This window comes from Schistocerca cancellata, chromosome 1, assembly GCF_023864275.1.
Source record: "Schistocerca cancellata isolate TAMUIC-IGC-003103 chromosome 1, iqSchCanc2.1, whole genome shotgun sequence".
Taxonomy (NCBI): domain Eukaryota; kingdom Metazoa; phylum Arthropoda; class Insecta; order Orthoptera; family Acrididae; genus Schistocerca; species Schistocerca cancellata.
In genome coordinates, this window is record NC_064626.1 from 231,883,917 (window position 1) to 231,911,087 (window position 27,171).

The 27,171-nt window shown below is 37.8% G+C and overlaps 1 protein-coding gene across 2 annotated transcripts in view; it reads right to left on the minus strand.

Annotated features, from left to right (window-relative positions):
* Positions 1-27,171, minus strand: part of LOC126169809 (uncharacterized) — a 149,484-nt gene that overhangs the window by 13,237 nt on the left and 109,076 nt on the right. For both annotated transcript variants that reach the window (XM_049920674.1, XM_049920673.1), the window contains one exon: positions 6,874-7,935. In XM_049920674.1, coding sequence (XP_049776631.1) covers positions 6,874-7,935 — 1,062 coding nt within the window. The remainder of the gene's footprint in view (positions 1-6,873; positions 7,936-27,171) is intronic.

Consider the following 27,171-nt stretch of genomic DNA (forward strand, 5'->3'; position numbering starts at 1 on the left):
GTATATTGCTCCCTCCTACGTATATCTCGCGAAGAGACGATGAGGATAAAATCAGAGAGATTAGTGCCCACACAGAAGCGTAACGACAATCCTCCTTTCCATGAACAATACGAGACTGGAATAGAAGGGGGAACCGATAGAGGTACTCAAGGTACCCTCCGCCACACACTGTCAGGTGGCTTGCGGAGTATATGGATGTAGATGTAGACATCTGAAAACTGAGTTACCTACAAAAACGTAATACCACACCTGGAAGTAAACTTCCAGTACATTTATAACCAGCATGAACTGCCAGTACTAACTTACGAAAGTGACACATTAATGCTAAATGTGCGAAACGTACAAAACCTGAGGATAGCCCAAGGTAGAGGCCTGAAAATGTAGCATCTATTTTTGTTAGTATTAGCATCTATTTTGAGAAAAAACAGCAACTGTTTTTCACAAACTTCGCATCCCTCTTTTTATGCACAAACTTCAACAGTTTTGCCAAAACGGTCTTTGCTTTTCTTCTTCTTCTTCTTCTGGCTCTTTTTATACTTTCGTCAACTGACTGTTCCTTTTGAGACGCAACCTTGACTCCATGGCCTGGTCAAAATATATTGATTGTTTTTGTCTTCCAATTGCTCTACATGTAGCCACTACAATGTGGCTGTTAGACATGAGCATAAACAAATGAGAATTTTGACCATTAGAGGGGAGAGGAATGAACCCAGAATTACTCTTGCAGGCAATGGGCCTACACCCGTGTTCCTTGCTTGTGCGAAAGCAGAACTGATACATGGTTATACAGTTCGCCAATACCTTCTGGTGTTGTGAGAGTCATACTACAAATTAGGAAAGAAAACAACAAGCTATGCATAACCCACAGCAAAATGGAGTGCACAAAGCATCTGGTAACAGATATCACACTATTGTTTGCCAAGGTTGGCAGTCATGAATGACAGTCTATGACCAACCTCTATCAGTATCTTATGGAACCATAGTTCAAAAACGTCCACTTCCTAATCTAAACCTGCAATGTTTTTCCGCACAACAGCAAACAAAGATACATGTTTCTTTGTTCTAAAATGCTAGGTACCTTAGCTGAGTCCTCTGTGGCCATAGGCTTATGCAGGATGTATCTTCTAGAACATTCAATGGCCCATAGTTGATGCAGTGCCAGAACATATCATGACTATACTGACATGTCGTGGCATTTATGCATAGTTGCAATCTATCTTGCAAATGTGTTCTTACAAACATTCTCTTTAAAAATCAAGCTTCACCTGATTATGTGCAATAACAGTAACTGAAAACTGCTAACTTTTTGGGTTCTGTATCTCAATAAGTAGAAATGGAATCCTTAGAGGATTGCTTTGTTGTCCGTCTGTTTGTCTGTCCATCCTACTGTCAAGAACCTTTTCTCTAAGAAATGGGTATAGGTATTAAGTTGAAATTTATGTCAGTACGAGAGAGAGAGAGAGAGAGAGAGAGAGAGAGAGAGAGACAGAGAGACAGAGAGACAGAGAGAGAGGGGGGGGGGGGGGGTGGATAGGTGTGATATCTATTTCTGACAAAGCCCTTGTTGGCTGAAAGCTTACTCTGTAACAGTCTTTTTGTTGTGCCTATCTGCAACTCTCATCTCTGCTATATCGTGAATAGAAACTACCATTTTCATAATATTGTTACATTCCATCCTGATTTTCATTGTTTGAAATTTATGTCAGATACTAATGCTTATGGTCCCTTGGCAGTGTAAAAAATTTAAGCCCCTAAGACAATGACATCAAAAGATATGACTATTTATGTCATATTTTGATACTCGCAAACTCACCCACCAAAACTCACAGGGTTACTCCGGTTGAATTACAATCATAAAATTTGGCAAAAAGTAAGGTTTCATAGTACAAGTAAAGGGGAAAAAATCCCAAATTTGTTAATTTGTAATTATATCATACAAAAAATATTTCTTGACATTTCTTGTCTGGCTGTTAAAGGCCCCTTTTTCACCAGGAATGGGTACATGTACCAAGATGAACTTTCTGTCAAATACTAGAGTCTATGTTCCATAATCAAAAGATACAATCATATGTCATTCTGACACTTGCAAACTCGCTCATCAAAACTTATAGATGAACTATGTATGTACATGTTGGGCCTGGTGATTTAGTGGTAAAGCATGTGCCTGGAAATGGATAAGTCATGATACTGAATCTGATAGACTATGGGTTTTTCAGTCTTCATTTTAATCTGGCCTTCACCTCTGAATGACTTTCCTGATTTCATGTTAAAACTGTAGTTCCCCATTACCTTCACACCAGCAGTTCACCACAACAACATAGGCGCCTACACAGCTTGGGTGATCTTCCTGTGATAAATGATTTATTTTTCTATTGAGTGTGGCTGTGTGATCTTAGTAGTACAAGCTTGTGTTTTGGTAATGCTGTGAGACTAAGCTAGTTCTTATTGGAAATCAGTGTTTAACATCCCCTCGACAATGCGGTCATCAGTGGCAGAGCACAAACTCAGATTAGGGAAGGATGGAGAAGGAAAGCGCTCAAGCCCTTTCAAAGGAAGCAGTAAGACAGGTAATAGTGATACTAAGATTTTGTAATTGCAATACTTTAAAAAGGGAATTACATACAGAGGTGAACAATGTGATCTAGTATGAAATAAGGTTAATGAGCAATTTCTTATATTAATGACTTGAAACAAAGAAATAATTTACAGAGCAGGAGTTTAACAGTATTAATGAGCAAATCTCAGATACCCAGGCAAGGCTGAATGTATTACAGCAGACTAGGGATGCTAATGTGACTATTGGTTCCCAAACTACTTTTACTAGGTTGGAGAACTGAATAAATGACGTAGTCGAGCAGAAGGTACAGGAGCAAATTGACTCAACTGTCAGTACACCTAATTCTAAAGGAGATTTGATAAAAAATTAAAGAGCAGGAAGTAGAGAAAAAAATTGAGAACTGAAAAAAAGGCTAGTTAAAGATAGTAACAGATTATCAGGAGATTTCAACTAACAAATAGGACAAATTTGTCCAAACAGTTTCCTGCATTTAAACCAGATGGTGATATACATCCAATCTACTTTGTAAGTGTGTTCTCCACATCTTTACCAAAGAGGTGGAAAGATTCCAAGAAAATATATTTTGAACTTAATTACTCAGTAGGTGACATGGCGGAATAGGGAACCACTCATTCAGAAGAGTTAAATCTTGGGAAATTTCCAGGAAAAAACCAAAATAAAGTATTGATCACCCAGTACACAGGATACTAGAATTGCTTGATCCCAAATAATATAACAGAACATGGTGTAGTTATAAGAAATATTCTGAGGGCATTTAACTAGATCTAAATATTTATATAAGCCATTAGGGGACACAATTGGTAAAGATTTTTATTAGGAGACTACCTTACTATGTGAGGAAAGAAATATGATATCAGGACCACTATCAATGATCTAACCTTTATATAAGGCCTGGATACATTTAATAAAGAATGGGGGAATTACACACAGTCACAAAATCGGAGCGAAAGCAGTGTAGATAATTGTTACCTATCAAAATTTCAAAACAAAAGAAGAATGTAACTTTTGTCATGTAAATAAAAGGACCAACAATCAGAGAAACAACACGATATATGGCAAATCAAACAATACCACAAATAATTTAGACAACCATATATCCTCTAACATGGTTTTTTTCTGGATCAGGTGTCTTCAAATGGATCTCACTCTATTCCAATGTCAGGAAACGAGAAACATCCTGATGTAAGGGCTAGGATCGAGGATGCAGCCATAGGCCCGTACATGGTGAGGCTAATTGCTTCCACCCACATCATACCAAAGCACACGTGGTTGTTGGAAGAAAGTAAAAATAAAATGTGAAGACCATATTAAACCAATGATAGTCGAGAATGCATTTGATAGCAATGTAACTATTTATACAGATATTGCAGGAAGTTTTATTGATACCCCAAGATTTCCTAGCAAAAATGTGACACAGGAATTCGAGGTCAATACTACCCTTAACTGGTATATATACAGTGGGGATTACTGGAAGTAAAGAAAAATTAATAAAGGAAGAAATGAATTCGCTGATAACATCTAATAATTTTAAATTAGTGGTTCCTAATATAAATCTGAATATACTACTACAGATAGACTGGTTACTTAAAATATTGTTAAGTATCAAAACTAATGAGCTGTACTGGGCATGGGGAGATTCCGTGTATAGAGTAGAGAGTAATAAACAAACAATTAAGCCAAATTTATCAGCAGATAAGGTTCATTTACTAGCAACAGCTAAAGTAATGAATACTAATTGTAACATGGAGAACTACGAGGAACTCTGAAAACAAATACAGGTAAAATCTTGGGAGTCAAATGTTCTAACAATTGAACAAACACAGGAATTGTATGATTTTTTATTACAATAATTACAGATGTTTCACCAGGTGTCAACCGATGAATGATCCATGATGATTATCCCTTTTAAAACAAAGATCAATGTGGATATGGGATGAGAGGACATCAGAAGTGTTTCAGAATACCAAGCAAGCTTTGATAGAAGCACCCATACTGAAACACCCAGTAATGCATTAACCATTCAAGTCTGCAACTGATGCATCAAAGTACGGGATAGCAAGCAAATTATTTCAAGGTGAATAAGATCGACAAGTAGGAGAACACAATACAATCGCTTTTTAAAGCAAGAGTTTATTTAAAAATGAATTAAAACTATACACCAACAAAAGCATAAAAAAAATTAAATATAGTTATTCGTTATTTAAAGAAAGTAACTTCTCAACATCTTTTAACTGAATGCCAAATAATGCAAGGTACTTGGGCACAGCACATCTCCAAGACAGAATGATGTCCACTTGCTGCTTGTTTTTGGACAATGTGCTTTGGAGGTTTGTTCCAGCCATGGAAGAATGGCACTCACAATAACAGTAGTGTCATTGTAGAAGGAGAACAAATGAAGTAGTAAAACTGTCATTCTATCTTACATTCTCAGTCATTTTGCATGTCAAAATGTAATCTTGTTGTGGAAGATATCTGTATCCTAACAGTGGTGATACGACTATAATATATATATCTCTCAGAATAAGTAACTCAGTGAACAAAGAAGCTTAAATAAATTGGTGTTTAAAGAAGAAATATTGTTGGTCAATACATAAAAAATGAGCAGTATTCTAGCTTTCTTTAGCCTCTAGCACTGAAGACACTGCAGCAAATGAGTACCAGTCCACTAGCAAGGAAAAAAGCATGGTTATCTGGATTTTACTAGCTGATCAAATATTTATTTGAATCAGATGATGATGATGATGATGATGATGGTGTCCACAGGAAGAGTGTGTGTGTGTGTGTGTGTGTGTGTGTGTGTGTGTGTGTCCATCTTTAGCAGCTCTACTTCACAGATTTTATGTCTTTACATGAGATTTTCAATTTCAAAATTAATTTTTGAAATGAGGTTCGTTTTGATATCTTACTGAATCTTAACTTAAGACAGTCTTCCATCTTGTGTAGCAGTGGAACAAAGCTAGAATGAACAACGAGTTTTACTTGCTAGAATTTATAACTACACAAAACTTACATGTCACCCTCATTCACAGCTTAACAATCTTTGGACTGCGGGTTGTTCTAAAGTATGATGTAAACTGCATAATGAAGAGGTTGCTGACATTAATTTGCTTTCACTGGGGGGTACTCAAGGAGGTACAGTTTAGTTTTTTGCGCCATGCGCAGAACATAAATGTGCTCAGTTAATAGACTGAAAGAATCTATAAGCTACATGAATATTGGATACACTGTAAAAAATACACAAGAAACCCGGTGCACACACATTTACATTTTGGAAATTCTAAAACTTGGCAAGTTTAATTAAATGTGTAGTTTAACAAGCACATATATCATTAGTGTAACTTTACCATATACATTATGGTGGTGGAGCAGTATGGCAGGTACACCCAGAGAGAAAGTGATGGACAAAATTGTGAAAGGCCTATGACAGCTAGTAGAGGAGTCAAACCTGATCCATATAACTGAAGAGCTGTCACTAGAGACAGCCAGTAAGATCTGACAGACAGTAAGATCGGCACATTCTCTTCATAGTCGATCAAAGTTGGAAGTACATTATCCTCCACAAGGATATAATTATTTGACTGTTGCTGCTTTGATATTCACAACTATTTCACTTTGAATTTTCTGAGCGAGAATTGTGTGACATTGGCATCATTCAGCAAGGAATGAAATAAATTTAAAATAAGTGTTTTGCACTCAGAGAGAGTTTTACTAGTGGGCATCGCAACGAGAGTATTGGTAAACCTAATGCTGCGGTGAGGACATAATTGGCCATGCGAGTGATAGAGCGACAGAATACCACCACTTATCAGTAACATTATGTGTTAGGTCAAACATTTTCAGAATCACCAACATGGAACAAAGCTTTGAAATTTTCTTCACCAACACTAATGTACTTCTCAACACAGCAAGGGAGAATCCCAGAAATAGGGAGAGATGATTGCGAGGTTGCAGATGAGGTTAGAGGGAGTGGGGAACAATTTCTTACAGAAGAATTTTTGTTGTCTTCACTTAAAACTTCATTTTCGTTTGAATTAAAAGTATCACACTCCATTTAGGATAGTTGAAATTAAATCTGATACAATAGGCAACAGCTTGAATGATGTGCAATCAGTGTGTCTGAGCACAGGTTGTTGGGGGCATAAAAGGGTCTCCACTTATGTCTTGCACGTATTTGTAAGTGTTGATGAAGGTTCATCAAATTTCTACAGTTATCAAAGTTCAGCAGCCATGTACCAACACACAAAATATATTCTTCTACTGGAATAACAGAAAGAAAGGGTAGGAAAGTGACTGACCTCCTCTGCAACTAATGGCGCAGCATTTTCTGGGAGTAAACATGTAGCAGGATCTGTGACAATACTGGGAGCCATCTGTTTATCTTGTTTGTGCACCAGGTCTGATGCTTCTGACACTGGAGTAGTCACAGCATTGTCCGACATAGCCACAGGTGACGAAATTTTATCTAACACTTCTTCTGTCCTCGGTTTTAAAAGAATAACATCTCTGGAATCACTATTACTTTCACCACAAACTACCACGTCTTGTTCTCTGGTCCTATTTTTTCGTAACCCTTCGTCTTCTGTTTCATCATTCTGGTGATGTAGCTGTTGCTTTTGGTGTTTCTGTTGATCACTCTTTTCACTTTCTTCACAATCATCCTCATCATCGCCATCTTCTTCCTCCTCCTCCTCTTCTTCTTCCTCCCCTTCTTCTTCTTCCTCCTCCTCCTCCATTATTTCTTCCTCTTCAACCTCTCTTTCTGCCTCCTCTCCATCCTCATCTTTCCTTTCATTTTCTTCCCACCCACATTTTTGTTCATGTTTATTATCTTGCTGTTTCTGCGGCGAATGCAATTGCTTCTGCTGGTCTTGCTGGTCAACCTGCTCGTCATTTCCTTCCTCCTTGCTTACTTCACTGTTCTCCTCCTCTCGTTCTTGTTGTTGTTGTTGTTGTTGTTGTTGCTGCTGCTGCTCCTGTTCATTTTCTTCTTCTTCCTCTTCTTCTTCTTCTTCATCTTCTTCCTCCTCTTCTTCTTGAGAGTGCTGCTGCTGTTGCTCTTGTTCCTCCTCCTCATCCTCCTCTTCTTCCTCCTGCACTTGCTGTTGCACTAGTTCATCTTCATCTTCCAGCTCTCCCTCCTTTTGTGATAACAATATGATATCATCCTGCAATATCTTGGTATCATCTGATTTCACCAATGCTTGCTGTTCAGCATAAGCAGCTTTATTACTGCAGTGGTCAAAGGAAGGAACTTCACTGCAGTCTTCACACTCAGCAATATCTGTGTCAAGTCGACGCCTTTTTGGGCTCTCTGGCATTACTGCAGTGTCCAGAAGATCTGCTTCACCAACTTCAATCTGTTTCCAAACAGAAAGAAAAATATTACAGGAAGAAGTCACTCAACACTTAAGTTTTAAATCTAAAAATTATGCATCACAATCACTATATTTACCAATAAAAGAAAAAACAATCTAGTACAAAGGGATACACATTACGAACACAATATATCCATCAAAATAGACAGTTTGAGCTTTTGATGTACAGAGACCTTCCTGAGGATGACACGGCCCCTTCTGCAGGAATCAAAATGGCTTCAACAAACTGTGTTCATGTGAAAGTCAGCTTCCTCTGTCTATCCACAAGATCTTGACTGGAATACATAGCAGTAACTAAGTTCCCAGAATGAGATTTTCACTCTGCAGCGGAGTGTGCGCTGATATGAAACTTCCTGGCAGATTAAAACTGTGTGCCCGACCGAGACTCGAACTCGGAACCTTTGCCTTTCACGGGCAAGTGCTCTACCATCTGAGCTACCGAAGTACCGGGCGTGAGTCGTGCTTCGGTAGCTCAGATGGTAGAGCACTTGCCCGCGAAAGGCAAAGGTCCCGTGTTTGAGTCTCGGTCGGGCACACAGTTTTAATCTGCCAGGAAGTTTCAGTAACTAAGTTGTTGACGTGTTTTTTGACTTTCACACAGTATCTGATACAGTTCCGGACTATTACCTAATGAATACAATATGAGTTAATGGAATACTGGGCCACCTTTGAGACTGAATTGAACAGTTCCTAGCAAACAGAAGTTAACACATCATTCTCAAAACTGAGAAATGTGAAAATAGTTGATGCTGTTGTACAGAACGTTATGTTCACAAATTTTTCATAGCACAGAACAATCCTCTAAACAAGCAGCTTCTGCCAAACAACTAATTATTAATAATTCGATTAACAAATGCAGGAAGATTTACACAAGCTTTACACTAGGTGCTCGGACTGCCGGCTGGCCCTTTAAACAGCAACATGTGTAATGTAATGTATTTAAATGGACAGGAGTAAGTAGTGTGTTTTAATGAACAAGACCCATTCAAAATCTAAATGTAAGAATAGTGATACAAGACTGGTATACATGGGAAGGACCAGAAGGAAATTGATTCAACGACAACGATTGAAACATACAAAATCCATGTTTTACTGATTTTCTATTATTGTTCCTTAGAGTGGGACCTATATTAGGTAGGATTGAATATAAAGAGAAGAGTCAAACATGATAAGTTAAACTAGGGCTGCATGTTTTGTCAGAGGTTTGTTTATTCAGTACAAGAGCATCTTGGAAATGCTAAATGAACAACAATGAGAGACAATACAAAAGTGTGCAGCAGTAATACCTGCAGCTGTATTTATTACTTATATTTATTTATGGCCAGTTGAAGTGACACAGTTCCCAGCACTCGCGCTAAGTCAGCTTGTATACACATGCCACACGACGATGACACCTTCCCATACACCACAGCATTGTCAACAGATGAACATAAATTGCTGCTCAACCTGTCCATCAGATAATATATGTATATATAGAACAAGAGTGGTCCTATCACACTTCCCTGGGACATTCCTGATAACAGCCTCATCTCTGATGACCATTCGCCACCAAGGGCAAGATACCAGGTTTTATTACGTAAAAAGTCTTCAAGCAACTTGCATATCTGGGAACCTAAATTGTACACTTGGACTTCTAGCAACAGTTTGCAGTGGTGCACCATGCCAAACACTTTTCCAGTAATTTAGAAATATGGCATCTGCCTGTTACCCTTCATCCATGGCTTATAGGCTATCACGTGAGATAAGGGCAAGCCAAGTTTTGCACGAGCGGTGCTTTCTAAAACTGTGCTGATTTGTGGACAGAAGCTTTTCTGTCTCAAGGAAATTTTTTATACTCAAACTCTGAATGTGTTCAAGAATTCTGCAGCAAACCCATGTTACAGTTATTGTCTGCAATTATGCAGGTCCATTCTTTAAATATAGAGGATAAACTGTGCTTTTTTCCAGCTGCTTTGGACTTTGCGCTTTGTGAAAGACTCACAATAAATCCAAGTAGGGGGAAAATGTCACAGAGTATTCTCTGTAAAACGAAATTGGTATTCCATCTGATCCTGGTAACTTACTTGTTTTCAGCTCTTTCAGTTACTTCTCTAGACCACAGATGCTTATTTCCATGTCCTCCATGTGACAGTGTGTATATCAGTCAAAGGATGTATTGTATGATTCTTGTGTGCGAATGATTTCTTAAAAGCGAAATTTCAGTTTTCTTTCTGCTGTCTTCTATATCCATCCCAGACTGCTCAACAAATGACTGGGTAGAAGCCTTCCCTTAGTGATTTTATGTACGACCATAATTTTCTTGTGTTCTCAGCAAGATCCTTCGCTACAATATAATGGTGGAAGTAGTTGTATGCTTCGCAAATTGATCTTTTTACAGATGCATGAATTTCTACTAACTTTTGCCTGAAAACATTTGAGTGATCTCTTTTGAACCACACCAATCTGTTTCCACAGCATTTTCCAAGTTTTATTATTACACCACAGAGGGTCCTATCTGTCGTTCACTCTCGAGTGGGCGCACCTATGTATAAAGTGCACCAACCATAAATAAATTTTGTTTTGCACCATTCCACTGTTGTTTCACAATTACAAGCCCATACCTATTCCTTGATCATTGCTTCTGTTAACACAGTGATAAATTATGTTGTCATGCTGCCAAGTGAGCAGTATAAATATAAAATAATGGAAGAACAAATTTACAAATGACCTAGATTACGAGCTAGCAGCACAACTGCACAATAAGGCAGTTGTCTATGAGGTAATCAGTAATCGAGTAAGCCAATGGCTAGGATCTGATGCAACTGCACTGATTAATTTTTCTAGCTTGTCATTACTGTGGCCTGTCCACAGCAACAGAATGATATAATGAAATTTTATTTCATTATTATTTACTTTAACAGTGCTTTAGCTCAGATTATGTAAGTTTATTTTATTGTTGTTTAATTAAACTAATATTAATACTTTGAGGACTGAGTGCGAGTGTGGACGCTCAACCGGCTGGTACTGAGCGATTTCACAGTTTTTCTGAATTTTCTACAGCAGATTCTATACCACAGAAAATAGATTGCTCTTTTGCATTTAAAAACTATGTCGATTCCCTTCAGAGTACTGCAAAGAAATAAATATTTATGTTAGTGACAAGAGTTGTATATTAATTTGAGAGTATGCTGTTTTCACAGTGGGGAAAAAAATAAAAAAAAAATAAAAAATTAAAAAAAAAAAGTTTTACGACCTCTAATGGACATAGGATTGAAGTTGTTAGTTTTAAATGAATAACTGTTGAAATATGAACTTTTATTTTATTAATAATCACATTGTTACAGTGGCTTTTGTATGAAATGTTTCGTAACATTTTGGAAAACAAAGCCCTACATCACAGGTTTCACAATAATATCGCTTGTCTTTCCTTGAAACTTTACCATATCTGGCCTTGCTTGTTTCTGTGCATACTTTGCACCTTCTCTGGGGCCACTTAGACAATTTTGTGGATGGAATTAATTTTGGAAAATGTCTTCCGCTTAGTCTGTTGATGGGTGAACTATTGAGAAGTGCACGAATCTAAGAGGCCACCTTTGTGAACCAAGTTCTCTGCTAACTCTGTAATGTATTCAACCAGATGTTTGCTTGTATTTCGCGACGTTTTGTACAAAATGTATGAATTTACAGCCATGAGCATGAAAATGTGAAAGAAAACTTTTTCCACCACTTTATTTGTTTTCGTTCAAAAGGATAGTACGCCATTAACTGGTCGCTATGATCCACACCAGATTTTTTTTACTATTGTAGTCCAAAACACAGTCTGGCTTCATTTTCTCCACCATTCCAAATTTAGTTTTTACACTGACATTTGTTGCTGTCATTTTATGCATTGATGTCAAAAGAAAAACGTCTCTGTTGCCGCTCCATTTTACAAACAGCAAGTGATCTCATCTGCGAAACAGGTTCATTTTTTTCAGTTTCTGGCCAAAAAGATCCCTTGGTAGTCCTTTACTATTTTTCTGCACAGTACCAACTGCCTTAGCACCCCCCCCCCCCCCCCCCCCCCCGCCACACACACACACACACACACACACACACACACAAATAATCCAGTAAATCAGAGCTGGTGTAAAATTGGTCCATGTATAATGTGAGACCTTTATTATGAAACGAATGACACAATCTGTCTACAATGTGTAAAATGCTGTTATCGGCATTACACTGTTTCCAAGAATAAATTTCACAGTTCAAGACATACCTACTTTTACTTTCACATAGCATAAAAAATTTTACACCATATTTATTAGGCTCAGTTTTCATACACACTCTAAAACTCAGTCTACCACGAAAAGGGCAAATTCCTTCATCTATAGTAATATTTTCACCTGGCTTGTAAGCCTTTCCACTTTGGGTCACACATCTGTCGAATATAGGTCTTACCTTATGAATAGGATCGTGACCTACCTGGTTTTTAGGAATATATGTTGCTTTATCTACGAGATGTAACATTCGTAGAATTGACAAAAATCTCTCTCTTGGCAGACACTTTGCCGCAAATGAGGACTGCAACACGGGATTTGTTGACCAGTAGTCAGACAGTTTTGGTTTCTTGACTAGGCACATATGCAAAATAATACCAAAAAATTTATACAGTACACTGAGTTTCACTGTTGTCCACTTATGCCACACTGACTGAGGCTTCAGTTTTCCTGTAGCACTTAGTGTCTCTATTGTCATTCTAGTGTAGCGGTTTGTCTCTCGTTTGATCAGTCTCGCCAGTTCTTCAACGAAAAAGTACGTGAAACAATCAAACACTGAAAAATGTTGGTCAATCCCATCTTGAATCCCACAGGATTCAGAAAAAACAGGAAGCTGGGGAGTGATTGTGTCGTCATCTGTCCACTGGCCAGAAGAATATGGCAAATTGCAATGACCAGTTGTGTTTGTTGTGACAACGATGTCAACAGCCTCATTTTCAGGTCTTCCTGACGGTTGACCGTCCAAGGTATTGTTTTCATCTATAAGAAAATTCGTAAAAAATTATCTTTTTTCTGACCAGGAATCAAACCACAGAATTACGGAAAATTCGGACAATAAATAGCTTACCATCACTAATGTCAAAATCTGCAATTTCTTCATCTAATTCTGAACCACTATTGTTCAATAAAAATTCTATTTCTTCATCTCGCAAGGCTATCAGCCGACAACAATCTAAAGTTTCGAACTGCCGCAAGCCTGTTGTTAAGTTGAGCGTGAACGCGGCAAAGCAAATGACTCAAAATATACTCCTGTACCACCTCCAACAGTGACATATGCTGCCATCTATAATTTTTTCTTGGTACTAGGATAACCAGAAGGTACTTTTTAATGTACAGAATATGGAAGTCATGCGCTGGGAGCCATTAACATCACTGATAATCTGCCGATGTAGGAGCTACATCGATCGTCTTTTTGGGGTACTGTCGGACCGACGTAGGAGCTACGTTGCTCATCTCGAAAGTGTTAAATATTGATTTTGCTAATACATGTTTACCTTGGTAACAAAGACTGCTATTCTTTACATGTGTACAAAGTACACCGCGTACCTGCTCACTTTATGAAAAACAGTGCACCTGCTTGAGGGTTAATCCACTTGAAACTTCCTGGCAGATCAAAACTGTGTGCAGGGCCAAGACGAACTCGGGACCTCTGCCTTTTGTGGGCATTTGCTCTATTGACTTAGCTACCTAAGCACACCTCACAACCCATCCTCACAGCTTTACTTCACCCAGTACCTCGTTCTCCTACCTTCCTGGCCAAAGTAAAGTTGTGAGGACAGGAGGTTCCGAGTTGAGTCTTGGTCCAGCACCCAATTTTAATCCGCCAGGAAGTTTCATTTCAGTGCACTCCACTGCAGAGTGCAAATTTCGTTCTGTTTAATCCTTTACTTGGATCATATGTCTCCAGAGTCTGATTCACAATCAATTTGAACTTTGACTATAATTCCTCTACATCTGTCACATTGGGACTACATTATGTCCATTCTCCATTATCTAAGTGGGTTGCTAAAAAACTGTATTTTTTTCTTTTTTTAACGGATGTTTTGTTTTTTATAAGAATTGCAATATCTAGAGTCTCAGACCTGATAGAATGCTCAAATTAGTTTTAATTTACTCTTAAACATATAGGCTACTTGATAAAACAAAAATAATGATGGCTTTTTAACATGTTTATTAATTATAGTAGATTACATTAGAATTATGTACAAAGATAGTGTACTTACAACACTTATGTATAACCCAACTGATTGCTCGAAACATTGAATTTTTTGAGTAATTTTGTCTTTTTAATAAACATTAATGCTGATTCAAACTGTTTTTCCACTTCATCCAAGAGCTTTCAGATCTTTTGATACAGTCTTTTTTGAAGTAATACATTCTTCCAGTGCCGCTTGATTGAGGTGCGTCTACTACACGGACTATGTGCTCCAAAGGCACTATGCAAGAATCTTCTCCATCAGGCCAATAAAATGATGCAGCTGGTCCTGAAGGATGTAGAAATAGAATTTCTGCATTTTCTTCATCATTGAATATTGTTTTTACCAGTCGAAAGTACCAGTTACCATCATAATTTGCAGCCACATGGCTATTTATGGATGGTTCAACACGAACCCAATCAGAAGAAGAATGGAAAGAAAAGACTAAGGAGGGTTTTACACTATCTGTAGTCCTAATTTCAAGGTTGTTTGTTGGAAGTGGTTTGAAGTTATGAAAACTTCTTGTTCCAGGAATGGTTTGGGTTGCTGAAAAACTGTTTTCTAGTTTTAACCGCAGCAAATCACCTTCATTTTTGTCAATAAAGTGAAAATGAATGTTTTCAATATTTTTTTCACAAAACTTGTACACAACGATTGCTGTCACTATTTGTTCTTCATCTGAAAGCTGTGGACTGGCTTCCCTTAAAATTCTTTTAATAGTTCCTCCTAGGCCATCACAAATTGACTTCCCATGACTTGTTGCAAAAAAAGAGTGTTGGGCCTTCAAATTAAAGTTCTCAAGTGTTCAGTCAAATTTTTAAAACTGTTTCTATTTTTGTACTGCCCAGCACAACCATCTGTAAAGTAGTGAACTGAGTCAATGTCAGCCACTTTATAATTTCTTTTTTTACAAAGTTAACATAACCAGTGTCATGTTCTTGGTCATCACTAATAAAACAGTGGTTGGAAACAGAAACATCGTTTTCCTCATTTCTTAGAAAAACTCCAACTGGGTGTAGAGTACAACCACCTCTATTCCAGTGGTAACTTTGGATCTCATTTTGTATAACAAAGGAATAATTTTCACTGAAATCCATCACAATAATTACTGTTTTGGGTGGTGGGTCTTCTTTCAATCTTTTAAAGCCTGCTGATTGGGATTTTGCTATAAACGAGTGCGGGGTGAGCTTTTCCAATGACCTAACCAATAAAGAAATGTAGTCTTCAACACTGATAGACTGTTTGATCATTTCTGCCCTGTCTGTGTTAACCCACTGACTGATTACAATATCTTCTTCTAAATCATAATCTTCACTTAGTTTTTCAGTTAAGTACTCAGTCAGTGCAGTATTTGCAGGACAGCTGTCGCAATGATGTAGCATGCAGTTTTGGTTTTCCGTGTTGCACACAAGCATCTTAATTAGGTCTTTATAAGATTCTTCAATTTTCACAGCATCCAGTAATAGTTTAACATTCTGGTGGATACTGCATACACATACAGTGTGTGTGCGCCTGCAGCACCAGCAAGGATACACCATTTAGGTCTCAAGAAACAAAATTTTGAAAATCCTACTTCTACCTCGGGATTCTCCCATTTGAAAGAATAATAGAGTTCTCTCAAGTTACACAAAATGAGTCTTTTTGCATGTACACATTTTTTTTAACACTTACTTTGTCTTTTGTTCCAGGTAGCACCCTGGAACTTTCATCCTTTTTATAAAAATCTATTACAAGTCTTACTGTATTTTCAGAAAGAGTTTTACCTTTTTTTGGACCAGGAATTTCCAAAATACCCTTTTCAGATTTTAGCTTTCTAGCTTGTCACACCATGTACTCACTTACATTAAATTCTTTCATCACTTTATTTCGACTCCAAGAATCTGGAGCCAAGGTCAGAATCTGGATTTTTCTAGACCTCCCACCAGATGAAATCTTCTCTTTCATAAGAGAAATCATTACATCAAAATCCTTTGCTTTCTCAACCACACTTGGATCTTCGTCATCATCAGAACTTGGTGCATCATATTTTAATGCTTTTGAAACCGCCTTTTTTGCAGTCTTTTCAACACTGCTAACCTTCCTTTTAAAATAAGACCCTTTACTTTGTTCTGACAAGCCATGAAGTTAAACCTAAATTATCAAGAGCAATGTTTGTTTGTACAAGGGATTCATTTCTGGATTCCAATGATTCTAATTAAACCATGACTTCATCATCTGTTTCACTTTCATTGACTTCAACTCTAATTTTTCCTCACAGAAGTTACGGCATGTTGAGCAAAGCTTTTGTCCAGGTTTTAGCATAATTTTTTTTGTCAGTAACTGTTTAGAAAGATCCAAGCCTACACTTCAACGATTTTTTGATGGGCTTTTTGTGTTTTTTTAGTGGGTCTACACAAGTTGTTTGATGCTTTTCAAAAACATTTAAAAAGTAGTAGCTGTGGTGTGAACATATATTCTTAAATTCACACAGATTAATTCTAGATCGTAAGTGGATCAAATCTTTTTCTTCCTCACTCAATTCAGATACCGGTTGTAACTTTTTTGAAGGTGTGTAGGTTGTTTGGAAACAGTCAGATTTTTTAAATAACCCTACACTACAGATTTGAATATCTGATAATGATTTCACTTTTGGTCTGATTACTGTTCTGGTTACTTTTATAAGATATTGGAAAATAATCTCTGTAAATTAAGTAACAGAACTTACTGAAAGTTCGAATAAACTTAATAAAATACTATCAAAGCACTATTTAACACTGTAATAATTTTTTACTTCAAAACACAGGAGTAACAAAACAAAATCCAAGCGTACATTGTTACTCCAAGAAGACAAAAACTTATTTTTGGTGTCTAGGTCACTTGGTACTTTTTATTTTTAAAATATAATTAATATTATTTTAAAAATTAGATAACTATTAAACAGGTTAAAAAGCCAACATAATTTTTCTTTTATCTAATAGCCTATACAATTAAGAGTATTTTAAAACAAATTTGAGCTTTCTATCAGGTCTGAGACTCTAGATATTGCAGTTTTTGTAAAACTGAACATCCGTCAGTAACATTTAGATATAATACACAAACTTATTCCAACATTTCATACTGATATCTTGAGTATTCTTTAATATACAAATTTTTTTAGTTGTGAGGACACGTTTAAGTTACGATTTCAGACTGTTGAAACAACGCCAAATCTATAAACTTTAAAAATTTATAAAAACTATAAGAGGTAGAGCAAAAAAATTTTACAAGTGCTTTCAGGATGATAAAAGAAGTAATTGTACAAAGTTTCATCAAAATCTGACATGGTTGGTGTCAAGGCCTGGGTGACTCGACATGGAATGACCCTGTCTATACTGACATTATCGAAAAGGTCAGGCCTGTTTACAGCTGTAACATCTAAATTATTTCCAATGTGTGGGTTATCCAGCAAATTGTTAAAGGCATTTACAGAAAACATTCAAGACTACTTCACGAGATTGTGTATCTACACCACCTGCAGTGAATACATAGCCTTCCCATTTTATCCTTGGTAGATTAAAATTGCCTGTAGATACTGTATGATTTGGGTATTCCCTCATTACTGAGCTTCTGTTATGGTGGAATCATGTGGCCAGTAAAACCATCCCATAATTAAAAATTATTCCATTCTGACTTGATGTGATGGTATAGCAACCTTCTATTGCTACTACTTTAGAAACTGTCATAGATTGCACAATTCTTAAGTTAATAAAGAATATTGCGTGACTTATGACTGTTCCTTAAATAGCTCCGATAATAAACTTGAATTTACCTAGGCCTAATACTTGTGTTCAGATAACTTCACAGTCATATTCAAATTTGACCTTGATAGACATATTTCTGTTGACAGCAATGAACACTCCCCCTCCTATATTTCTGATCTGTCTTTTTGATACATGTTCCTGTCCTCACTTAATATTATGAAGCTTTTTACTTCGGGTTTCAGCCAGCTATCTGTTCTGAGAATAATTTGAGTGCAACAATTTTCCTGGAGGGTTGAACACTTCAACAATTTACTGTTAGAATTTTGACGGTCAAAGCGTGTCTTACTTCATGTAAGATCTGATTTCACTCTTGAGTCAGCCAGATGTCTTCACCACTTCAGCCATCTGCCTGTAGGAACTGAGGATGTCCTCAGTAATCAAGCAACAGGCATCATTGGTACTGACATGAGCAGGAAGTTCCCCACTATTGCACCCTGCACCCATGACAGCTGCAGGCAGGGCCTCCTGCACATCTCTGGCGAAGGCCCGGTAGGTACACTGAGTGCACAATGGAATTTTTTCTGGCCCTGGACGATGTTTCGCAAAGGGCTCCACGATGTGCCTAACACTGGAACTCCCAATAATCATTTAACTGCTCCCCCTGCATGCCTGCTCAGACCCTGCTGAATGAGCGGACACCTGTCCACTCACAGAGTAAATGGTCAAAACCAGATTATCAGCCTCAACACTAACACCCTGCCTCAAGTGACGTGACCGTGTAACAAACCACCACTAACCCTGCAGTGAGTGTGGATCCCACATTGTATATGCTGGAATGGGCTTTGACAGCAGAGCCTGTAAGTGAAACAAAGGACACCTGAAGTGTTCCCTGCAACAAGCCAGATTCCCCACTGCTGCCACACCACAAAGTAGCAGAATTAAACTACACAAACAAATAGAAAAAGCTAAATGTGTGTCTCACTGGTCCCCTGATGCTTCACCAACAGAGACCGTCAGCTGACTGAGCTATGGTCAACAGTTATTGGCCATTCAAACAAACTGCACTATAGACTGCACGAATGTACACTTTACCATTATTAAAACACAACACCATACCTCTCAAGTAATAAAAATAAATAAATAAATAAATAAATAAAAACCCACACACACAATGAATTTAAGAACTAAACTTTGCAAGCACACAAAAACTAATAAAGAATTTAAAAATTAAACAATGAAAAGAAATAGGAAAGCTAAGTATTGCACCAAGTCAGACTTGTTAGTGAATTCAATTTTCCAATGATTTCCTCTATTACCATAGTCAGGAGTTCTCTTCTAATAATAGGCCACAGGGCACTTTCATATTTAATTGGCCGATTTATCTCATGGAGACATCATCAAGTCACAGAACTTTCATATGCTACAAGAGGTTATATTGATGTCTACAATGGAGGTAAATTAGCAGTGATGCTGATTTGGTTAGAGGGTGGGTAACACTGCTTGTTTCTTTGTAGTGTTTCAACATTGTGTGTCCATTTCCATACATCACTAAAGAACTTAGTGACTGTTTTGGTGAAGGTAGTACCTGTATATCTTGATCTCAACGGCTTCTTTGGCAACAGAAACCCAGTAGCTAGACACATGGGGAAATAGTTTTGTTTCATTAAACATGATGATCCACTTTTTTATATTACTGTTTAGCAACAGTACATTTGTTGAAACAGAGATATTTAATGTAGTTTTCTGTGTAGCATTCTAAAACCTTGTGTACTGACTCACCACCACATTCCCAAGAATTTTGTATATAGGCCATTTTCCTTCTGTTCGCATATCACTGGTGTACTTCATATTAGTGTGCGTACTATTCGTATGACCAATCTACAGTTGAAGAGCTTTAATCCCATGTGACCAGATCATACAGTGTTGTTGACATAGCAAAATAAGAGAGATGAAGGAAAGGTACTTTAATTTGAAGTGTGTTCTTCAAAATCTTTCATAATGAAATTACACACTATTCTGTTAGTAATTTCAAAAAAATTTACCATGATAAAAAAATTAGTTGTCATCAGTGTATGCAGAAACAGTCTGATAATCTCATACAGGCAGTGGTTTGCCATGCTGAACGTCACAGTTGATTTCCCCACCACCAGAGATTGGTGGAACTAGCAACATGCTACGCCGTGAGGCTGGTACCATCACCATGATGGGAGTGGGGACAAGAATGTGGCTTATCACCTTGCACCAGTTTGGCGTGATGGCTGACGTGTTTGTAACAGCGGGCTGGGACTGAAGCTGTTGGAGCTAGTCAGTTGGTGGAATAACCTGAAGAACATGGTTCTGGTTGGAGCAACTCCCATGGGCCTCAATAAACTGGTGCATGGGACAGTTACCGGATGAGACAATAGTCAGCATACGCGGAGCTTCTGTGTGGAGGACGACCTTGTGGATTGTACTTCCAGGGCGGATGCATAACAATTCTAGTGGAGGTGAATGAACAGCTTTGACAAGTCATAAGCGGCACTACCCACGTGCTTTCACAACTAACGGTGGCATCCTGATAGTATTGTGATTGAGGTGATACACTGTATTACGCACAAACCGTACACCAAGTGAAAATTCCCTGCATGAAAGTCAGTGGGTGTTGTGTTATTAGCTGTTTGTTGTTTATGGAATGCACGGCATGCAACAATGTTTGCTGTGACGCAAAGTAGGTATCATTGTGTCACTATATGCTGTAGGCATGATTTTGTGTATAAATCAGAAATTTGTTGTTTAGGCCTACCACTGTGAATGTGAATCAACTGGTTGCTCCAGTGGTTTTAAGAATTTATTGTGTTACTCATTTTTGTGACAGCCTATGGCTCACTTTCATTGCATTAAGGTTTTGTTATTGTTTTTATGTGAATATTTATTGAGTAAGAAGTTATTCAGACGTAAGTGTGGGTAGTTTGGCATTGTTGTGGGTAGCTGGCAATTCAATTGTTTGGTGACAGTAGGTGTAGTTAGAGGTTACTTTTACACAAAGCTAAGAATTCTTGGACATAATAAGTTTTACAGTTTTTTTCTGGTTATGGCTGAATGCCAGATATTGTAAATTGTTATGATGGCACAAGACTGAATTTGTTCTGTACTTGTGTTTGTTCCATAATTTTTAACTGTGTTTTTTTTTCATTTTGGATCTACTTAAAGCTCTTTCAGGCTACAGAAAGATACATTTTGTTCTACTGTAAGTGGTTTACCATTTTGTTAACTGAAATTTGGATTCCTAATAACAAACTGAGCTCCACATCTGCACAACCCCCCAGCCTGAACCAGACACCATCTAAACCCCACAAAACATTTTGTTAGCAGAGAGTAGTTTGCACTGTGCCAGTGAGGGCGCACTCTGATAGCATTAAATTACAGATAATGGACTTTCAGCCATGGCAGTGAGGGATGTGCCGGACATGGCCTGGCTTAGAGAGAATGGGCTCTTGTATGAGGTGGCAATGGAAGCGGAGGTGGGGAGTTCGGGGCAATACAGTGGTGGTGCTGTCCCAGTAGCTTTGGCAAGTCATGCATAAGCTGGTGCAGTTAACAGCGCTAAGACTTGTGTAGAACTATCACTGTTGTTAGTTTGGCTCTCTCGTAATTTGCACTTCTTGTGCAATTCTTGCAATGTGAATCACATTCATGGGACCAGGTGCAATGGTTACAAGCAAGAGCAATGCATTATAAGAATACAATTAATAATCTGCTAGGAATTGTTGGGGAAGAAAATAGATGTGTGTTAAATAGGTTGTATGAGAAGTTGACCACGTTAGAAGTAATAACTGCTGAATTATTATTAGTATATTCAGTGCAAGGAAGCCAAACCGTCTTGAATAAAGTGGTGGAAGATGATACGTAATGTTATTGTCTCACTGTCAGTAAAGACTAGTTTATTTAACTGTTTGGCACAGTGAATTTATTTGTGAGGATGTATTGCGTTTTCAAAATGAGGTAGTCTCCTGTCAGTCTGAACTGTGTTGTTCCACCTGGCGATGTACAGTGGTCGGGACAAGTTTGTCAGGGTTCAGTCTGGTGTACTTCTATAGATGCAGCACATATTGTCGTACAGTCAAGTCTAGACAGTGAAAATAAGAGCAATGACTAAGATTTTAGTACGTGTTATGTATATAACTACCTCCTTGACACGTTTCGTTATGTTTTAAATGTGCCTAACTGCGAATGAATCTAATTTCAAGGTGCCTGACATGATAATGTCATATGTCTGTATTATTGCCTGGAATACTCCGGCCATGTGGGATTGTGACTCTTTTTACTATTTCCAGACCTGATGTATGTTGTTTGTATGCTGGCTGGGGAGGAGGCCCAACTTCAGGAGTGAGGGCAGGATTGTACTGTATCGAACGGGACAGTTGATAGCCAATTTTCTCAACAGCGGGGATTATTTCCAAGTGAAATGTCGTGCTCATGCTGCTGGAGAGCACATGGTGTAGGCACGTGACGGTCATGAGTGCCACCACTGTCGCGCTGGGGACAGCTTCAGATGGAAGGAGACAGACAGCTGGAGTGACTGGAACTAGCAACATCTTCTGAGGGTGGCACAATTACCACAGTGAGAGTGGGGACAAGTTTGCAGCGCGTCACATGGTGCTGGTTTGGCGTGGCGGCCGTTGTGTTTTTAACAGCAGGCTGGGTATGATGCTGACAAGAGCTAGTCAGATGCTGGAGTGACACGAATAATACATTTCTGGATTCCAACAAGTGCCTCAAGAAGCTAGTTTGCAGGACAGTTACCAGAAGAGACAACATTCAGCACAGGTACGACTGCCATGTGGACAACAGCCTAGTAGAGCGATTGCTGTTTTTCCGGGGCAGATGCACAGCAATTCCAGTGGAGGTGAAGGAAAATCTTTGGCAAGTCATAAGGAACGCTACCTGAGTGCTTTCACAATTATGGTGACATCCTGGTAGCATTATGATTGAGGCAGTACAAAGTGTTACATGTGAACTGTGCATAGAGTGTAGCTACTTGTTTACAACTACCCACATGGATGGTGGTGGTGGTTGTTAGGATGTTTAAGGGGGACTAAACAGCTAAGGTCATCAGTCCCCCATTCCAAAAACAGGCGAGACATTAAGGCGCGGAGCAGATAAAACCCCAAGGGGAAGGATACTCCCACATGGATGTCAGCAGGTTCTGTGTAACTAGTTGTTTGTTTATGCAGGGTAGGCGACTATGTATGCCGAGAGGCAAAATAGGCATGATCGTGTAGTTATGAGCTGAGGGAGTGATTTACTGGATTAATCCTTTGAATGCCAAGGCAATGATTTATTGTTACACTCTATCAATGCAATTACTGGCATAATGTCAATTCATTGGTACTCTGTTTACTTTCCCTTAGCTTATAAAATTCGACACTAGATATTGCTGGTGTTCTAAAGTGTTGATTTACATGTACACTGATAGTTATTGTTTTCCAGCTTTTGTTGCAGTGAAATGTCAAGAATTGGTAATTCTGCTGTTCTGTTGTTTGTTTGTTAACATTGTGTTTCGTAATACTTGTTTACATTTTGTTATTCCATTGGAAGTTTTTGTTTTTGTGCAGTATCGTTACTTAATATTGTTTTGTGCTATTTTTCTTTGAGTTGATGTTTCCAGTTTGTTTATTTCATTCACTTTTGTGATTTTTTTTTAAATGTGTCCAAGAATGAAATTTGCAAGTTATTGGAAAATACTAGTGATACAGAGTATTTCTGAGCAGTTCAAAAAGTGAAAATGACATTCTTGCTGGTATATTGATTAAAAGAGAAGGCAGAATGGAAAATTGAAGTGATTGCACACAAAACACTACAGTTGCTACCTCATCTGCTTCACAATGTGCCTGGACCCAAACATATACCACCAGTGGTATCTTCTACAATTGAATATATCAATTTATTTTTCACTGCACCATTACTTCAGTTAACTGTCACCTAAATGAATTGCTCAGCTAAGCAATTTATATCTGAAAACATGCTGCTGCTTTGTCCAGTCCATGTAAAAAATTGATAAATGTCACAATAGCTGAAGTATGAGGTTTCATCGCATTCTTACTGAATATTTTACTTAACAATAGACCTACATAATTTTCGTTCTGGAGCACAATACGATCTAAGGCATATCCATGGTTTGGCAAAATGTGTTCTGTTCTAAAACAGAAGTGTCAGGTGGTACAGAACTGCATACATTGGGCAGACTAATGTAGTGTCCAATTATTATAATAATTATCTCTGTACATAATGGTAAAAAAATTTATTTTCTTATATCATTTTCCTAAAAAAATTGTATAAATTTTATGGACATTAGTTAGCATTCTTTAAATTGAGTGTAGTGTTAATTATATGGAAACTCAATCAAATTTATATTATTTTTTAAAAATAATTTTTATTTTGACACTTATAAACCATTTAAAGTGAATAAGTGTGACAATCTGTGTATACTGCAATAAAATAAATACTTTCCTGGGTAAGTGATAATTTTTTCACGTTTTTAAATTGATTGCAGCTTGATATATGGAAATTTAAACAATACTGGATGACAATATAAAAAATAATCACTTTTTAGCATCCACTGCTTAAAATGGCTGACTGCAAAAGTGTTAAGCACGAAATTTATTGTTTATCACTGCAAATGTAAATCAATTTGTTACTCCAGTAGTTTTTACAGTTCACTGAGTTACTGAGTTGAAGTGAATGGCAATGGCTCACTGTAGTTGCATTAGGATTCTTCTGTTATTGCTCTTATGCGAATGAGCTACAAATGTTATTGTATAAGAAATTATTCAATCATAAGTGTGAGTAGTTTGGCAGTGGTGTGGGTAACTGATGTTTTAGTCGTCTTGTGGCAGTTGCAATAGTAGATCAAGATGTAGTTAGAGGTTATCTTTACTGACCCTAGGTAAGGTTAAGTATTCTTTGTCATTGTAAATTTTTGTTGTTATTTATGGTTATGGCTAAATGCAAAACACTGCAAACTTATGTTGTGTCCTGGCATCCATTATAGGACAAGATTGAATTTGTTCTGTATTTGAATGTGTTCCATTATTGTTATGGGAATAATTGTGGTATTTTTATTTCGACCTTACTCAAAGTTCTTTTAGGCTACAGAAATATATATATTTTGTTTTATTGTAAGTAGTTTACTATTTTGTTAGTTGAAGTTTGGATGTCTGATAAAATAATTGTTAAACTGAGCTCCACATCTGCACTACCCCCAACCCGAACTCCACTCAACTTCACTTAAATCCCACAATACAGTAATTTGTTAATAGCTGAAATACATATTCCACAGGGATCTTTGTGCACAAAGAGACCACACCCAAACTCATCATAATTTTGTCTGGCCATATCCAAACTCATAATTTTGTCTGGAGCGATTCAGATTCATTGAATTATGTCTGCAAGCAGTTGGGTATTTCTAATATGACGTTCCCATCCATAATGGCGTAATTTGGCCAACTAAATATAAAGGCAGAAGTGAAATCCTGAAAATGCTGCTGGGGGAAGTTGTTGAAAGCCCGAGTTTGCCAACAAATTTGACTTGGCAAAAAATCCGAGAAATACATGTCCAAGAATGTTGCTGTGAATAACTAGGTTCTCACATGTACAAAGAACAAACATGTATCCATACTCAAGAGCTGGTGTGTCAAGTGTTTTTCACATCTGACACACTGCCTCTCGAGTACAGCTACCTCTTTATTCTTATGATGTTCAGCAATTCTGTTGAGGCTGTATTAATAATACTGCCACTGGCTATGAAACGATACATAAGTAACACATGAACTTTAAAGTCCAGATAATGGTTGTTAACTGAAACTGGAAGTGATGATAAAGGACGTAAAGACAGCTGCAGTCATGTGTTTCATAAAATGTTGTTATAATAGAAGGAAACATTCCACGTAGGAAAAATATACCTAAAAACAAAGATGATGTGACTTACCAAATGAAAGTGCTGGCAGGTCGACAGACACACAAACGAACACAAACATACACACAAAATTCAAGCTTTCGCAACAAACTGTTGCCTCATCAGGAAAGAGGGAAGGAGAGGGAAAGACGAAAGGATGTGGGTTTTAAGGGAGAGGGTAAGGAGTCATTCCAGTCCCGGGAGCGGAAAGACTTACCTTAGGGGGAAAAAGGGACGGGTATACACTCGCACACACACACATATCCATCCACACATATACAGACACAAGCAGACATACCTGCTTGTGTCTGTATGTGTGTGGATGGATATGTGTGTGTGTGTGTGTGTGTGTGTGTGTGTGTGTGTGTGTGTGTGTGTGTGTGTGTGTGTGTGCGCGAGTGAATACCCGTCCCTTTTTCCCCCTAAGGTAAGTCTTTCCACTCCCGGGACTGGAATGACTCCTTAAAACCCACATCCTTTTGTCTTTCCCTCTTTCCTGATGAGGCAACAGTTTGTTGCGAAAGCTTGAATTTTGTGTGTATGTTTGTGTTCGTTTGTGTGTCTGTCGACCTGCCAGCACTTTCATTTGGTAAGTCACATCATCTTTGTTTTTAGGTATAAAATGTTATTACTGTGATATGTGCTGATCAGATCAGCAGATTATCTGATTAGCTATCTTCTGGCTATCAGTCGTAAGTCATATACCTCCACTGTGAGTACAAAGACAACAAGCACTTCTCAGTGAATTAAGAAAAATTCAAGGTCACCCTTTCATTTGCTCGCTGATCCATAAATACTGAACAACTCTGCTCCAGAAATAGCATACGCTACAGAGGCTGTGCACTTACAAAATAACACCGTTGATATTGTGCAATACTGGAAGAAAATTTGGGAAGATAGTATAACTATAGATCTCAATAAATTTCGACGTATCTCTGAAAAACCAACTGGCTCTGATCACCCAAGAAAATCATGGGTAATTCTAAACTGAACTGAAACCAACCACCACAAATGTATGAACTCATAGTATAAATGAAAACTAAAAATATCTCCAAAGTGTGACTGTGAAGCAGAAAGGCAGACAATCCAGCATGTAGTGCAGATATGTTCCCTAAGACCACCCTACACAGGACAATTTGAAGACTTCCTGAATATGACATATCAACTAATTGAATTTGTAATCAAGATGCTTCTTTATGAATGTTATTCTTAGAGTATGTTCATTAATGTGGTTGTGATAATTCAGTACCATGAGCAAACAACCAATTATACCACAGAGTGAACATTTTTGTATTTTTTAAATATTCGTGTCCCTCTTTAAAGTATTTTGCATTGTTTTGTGTAGATATCTT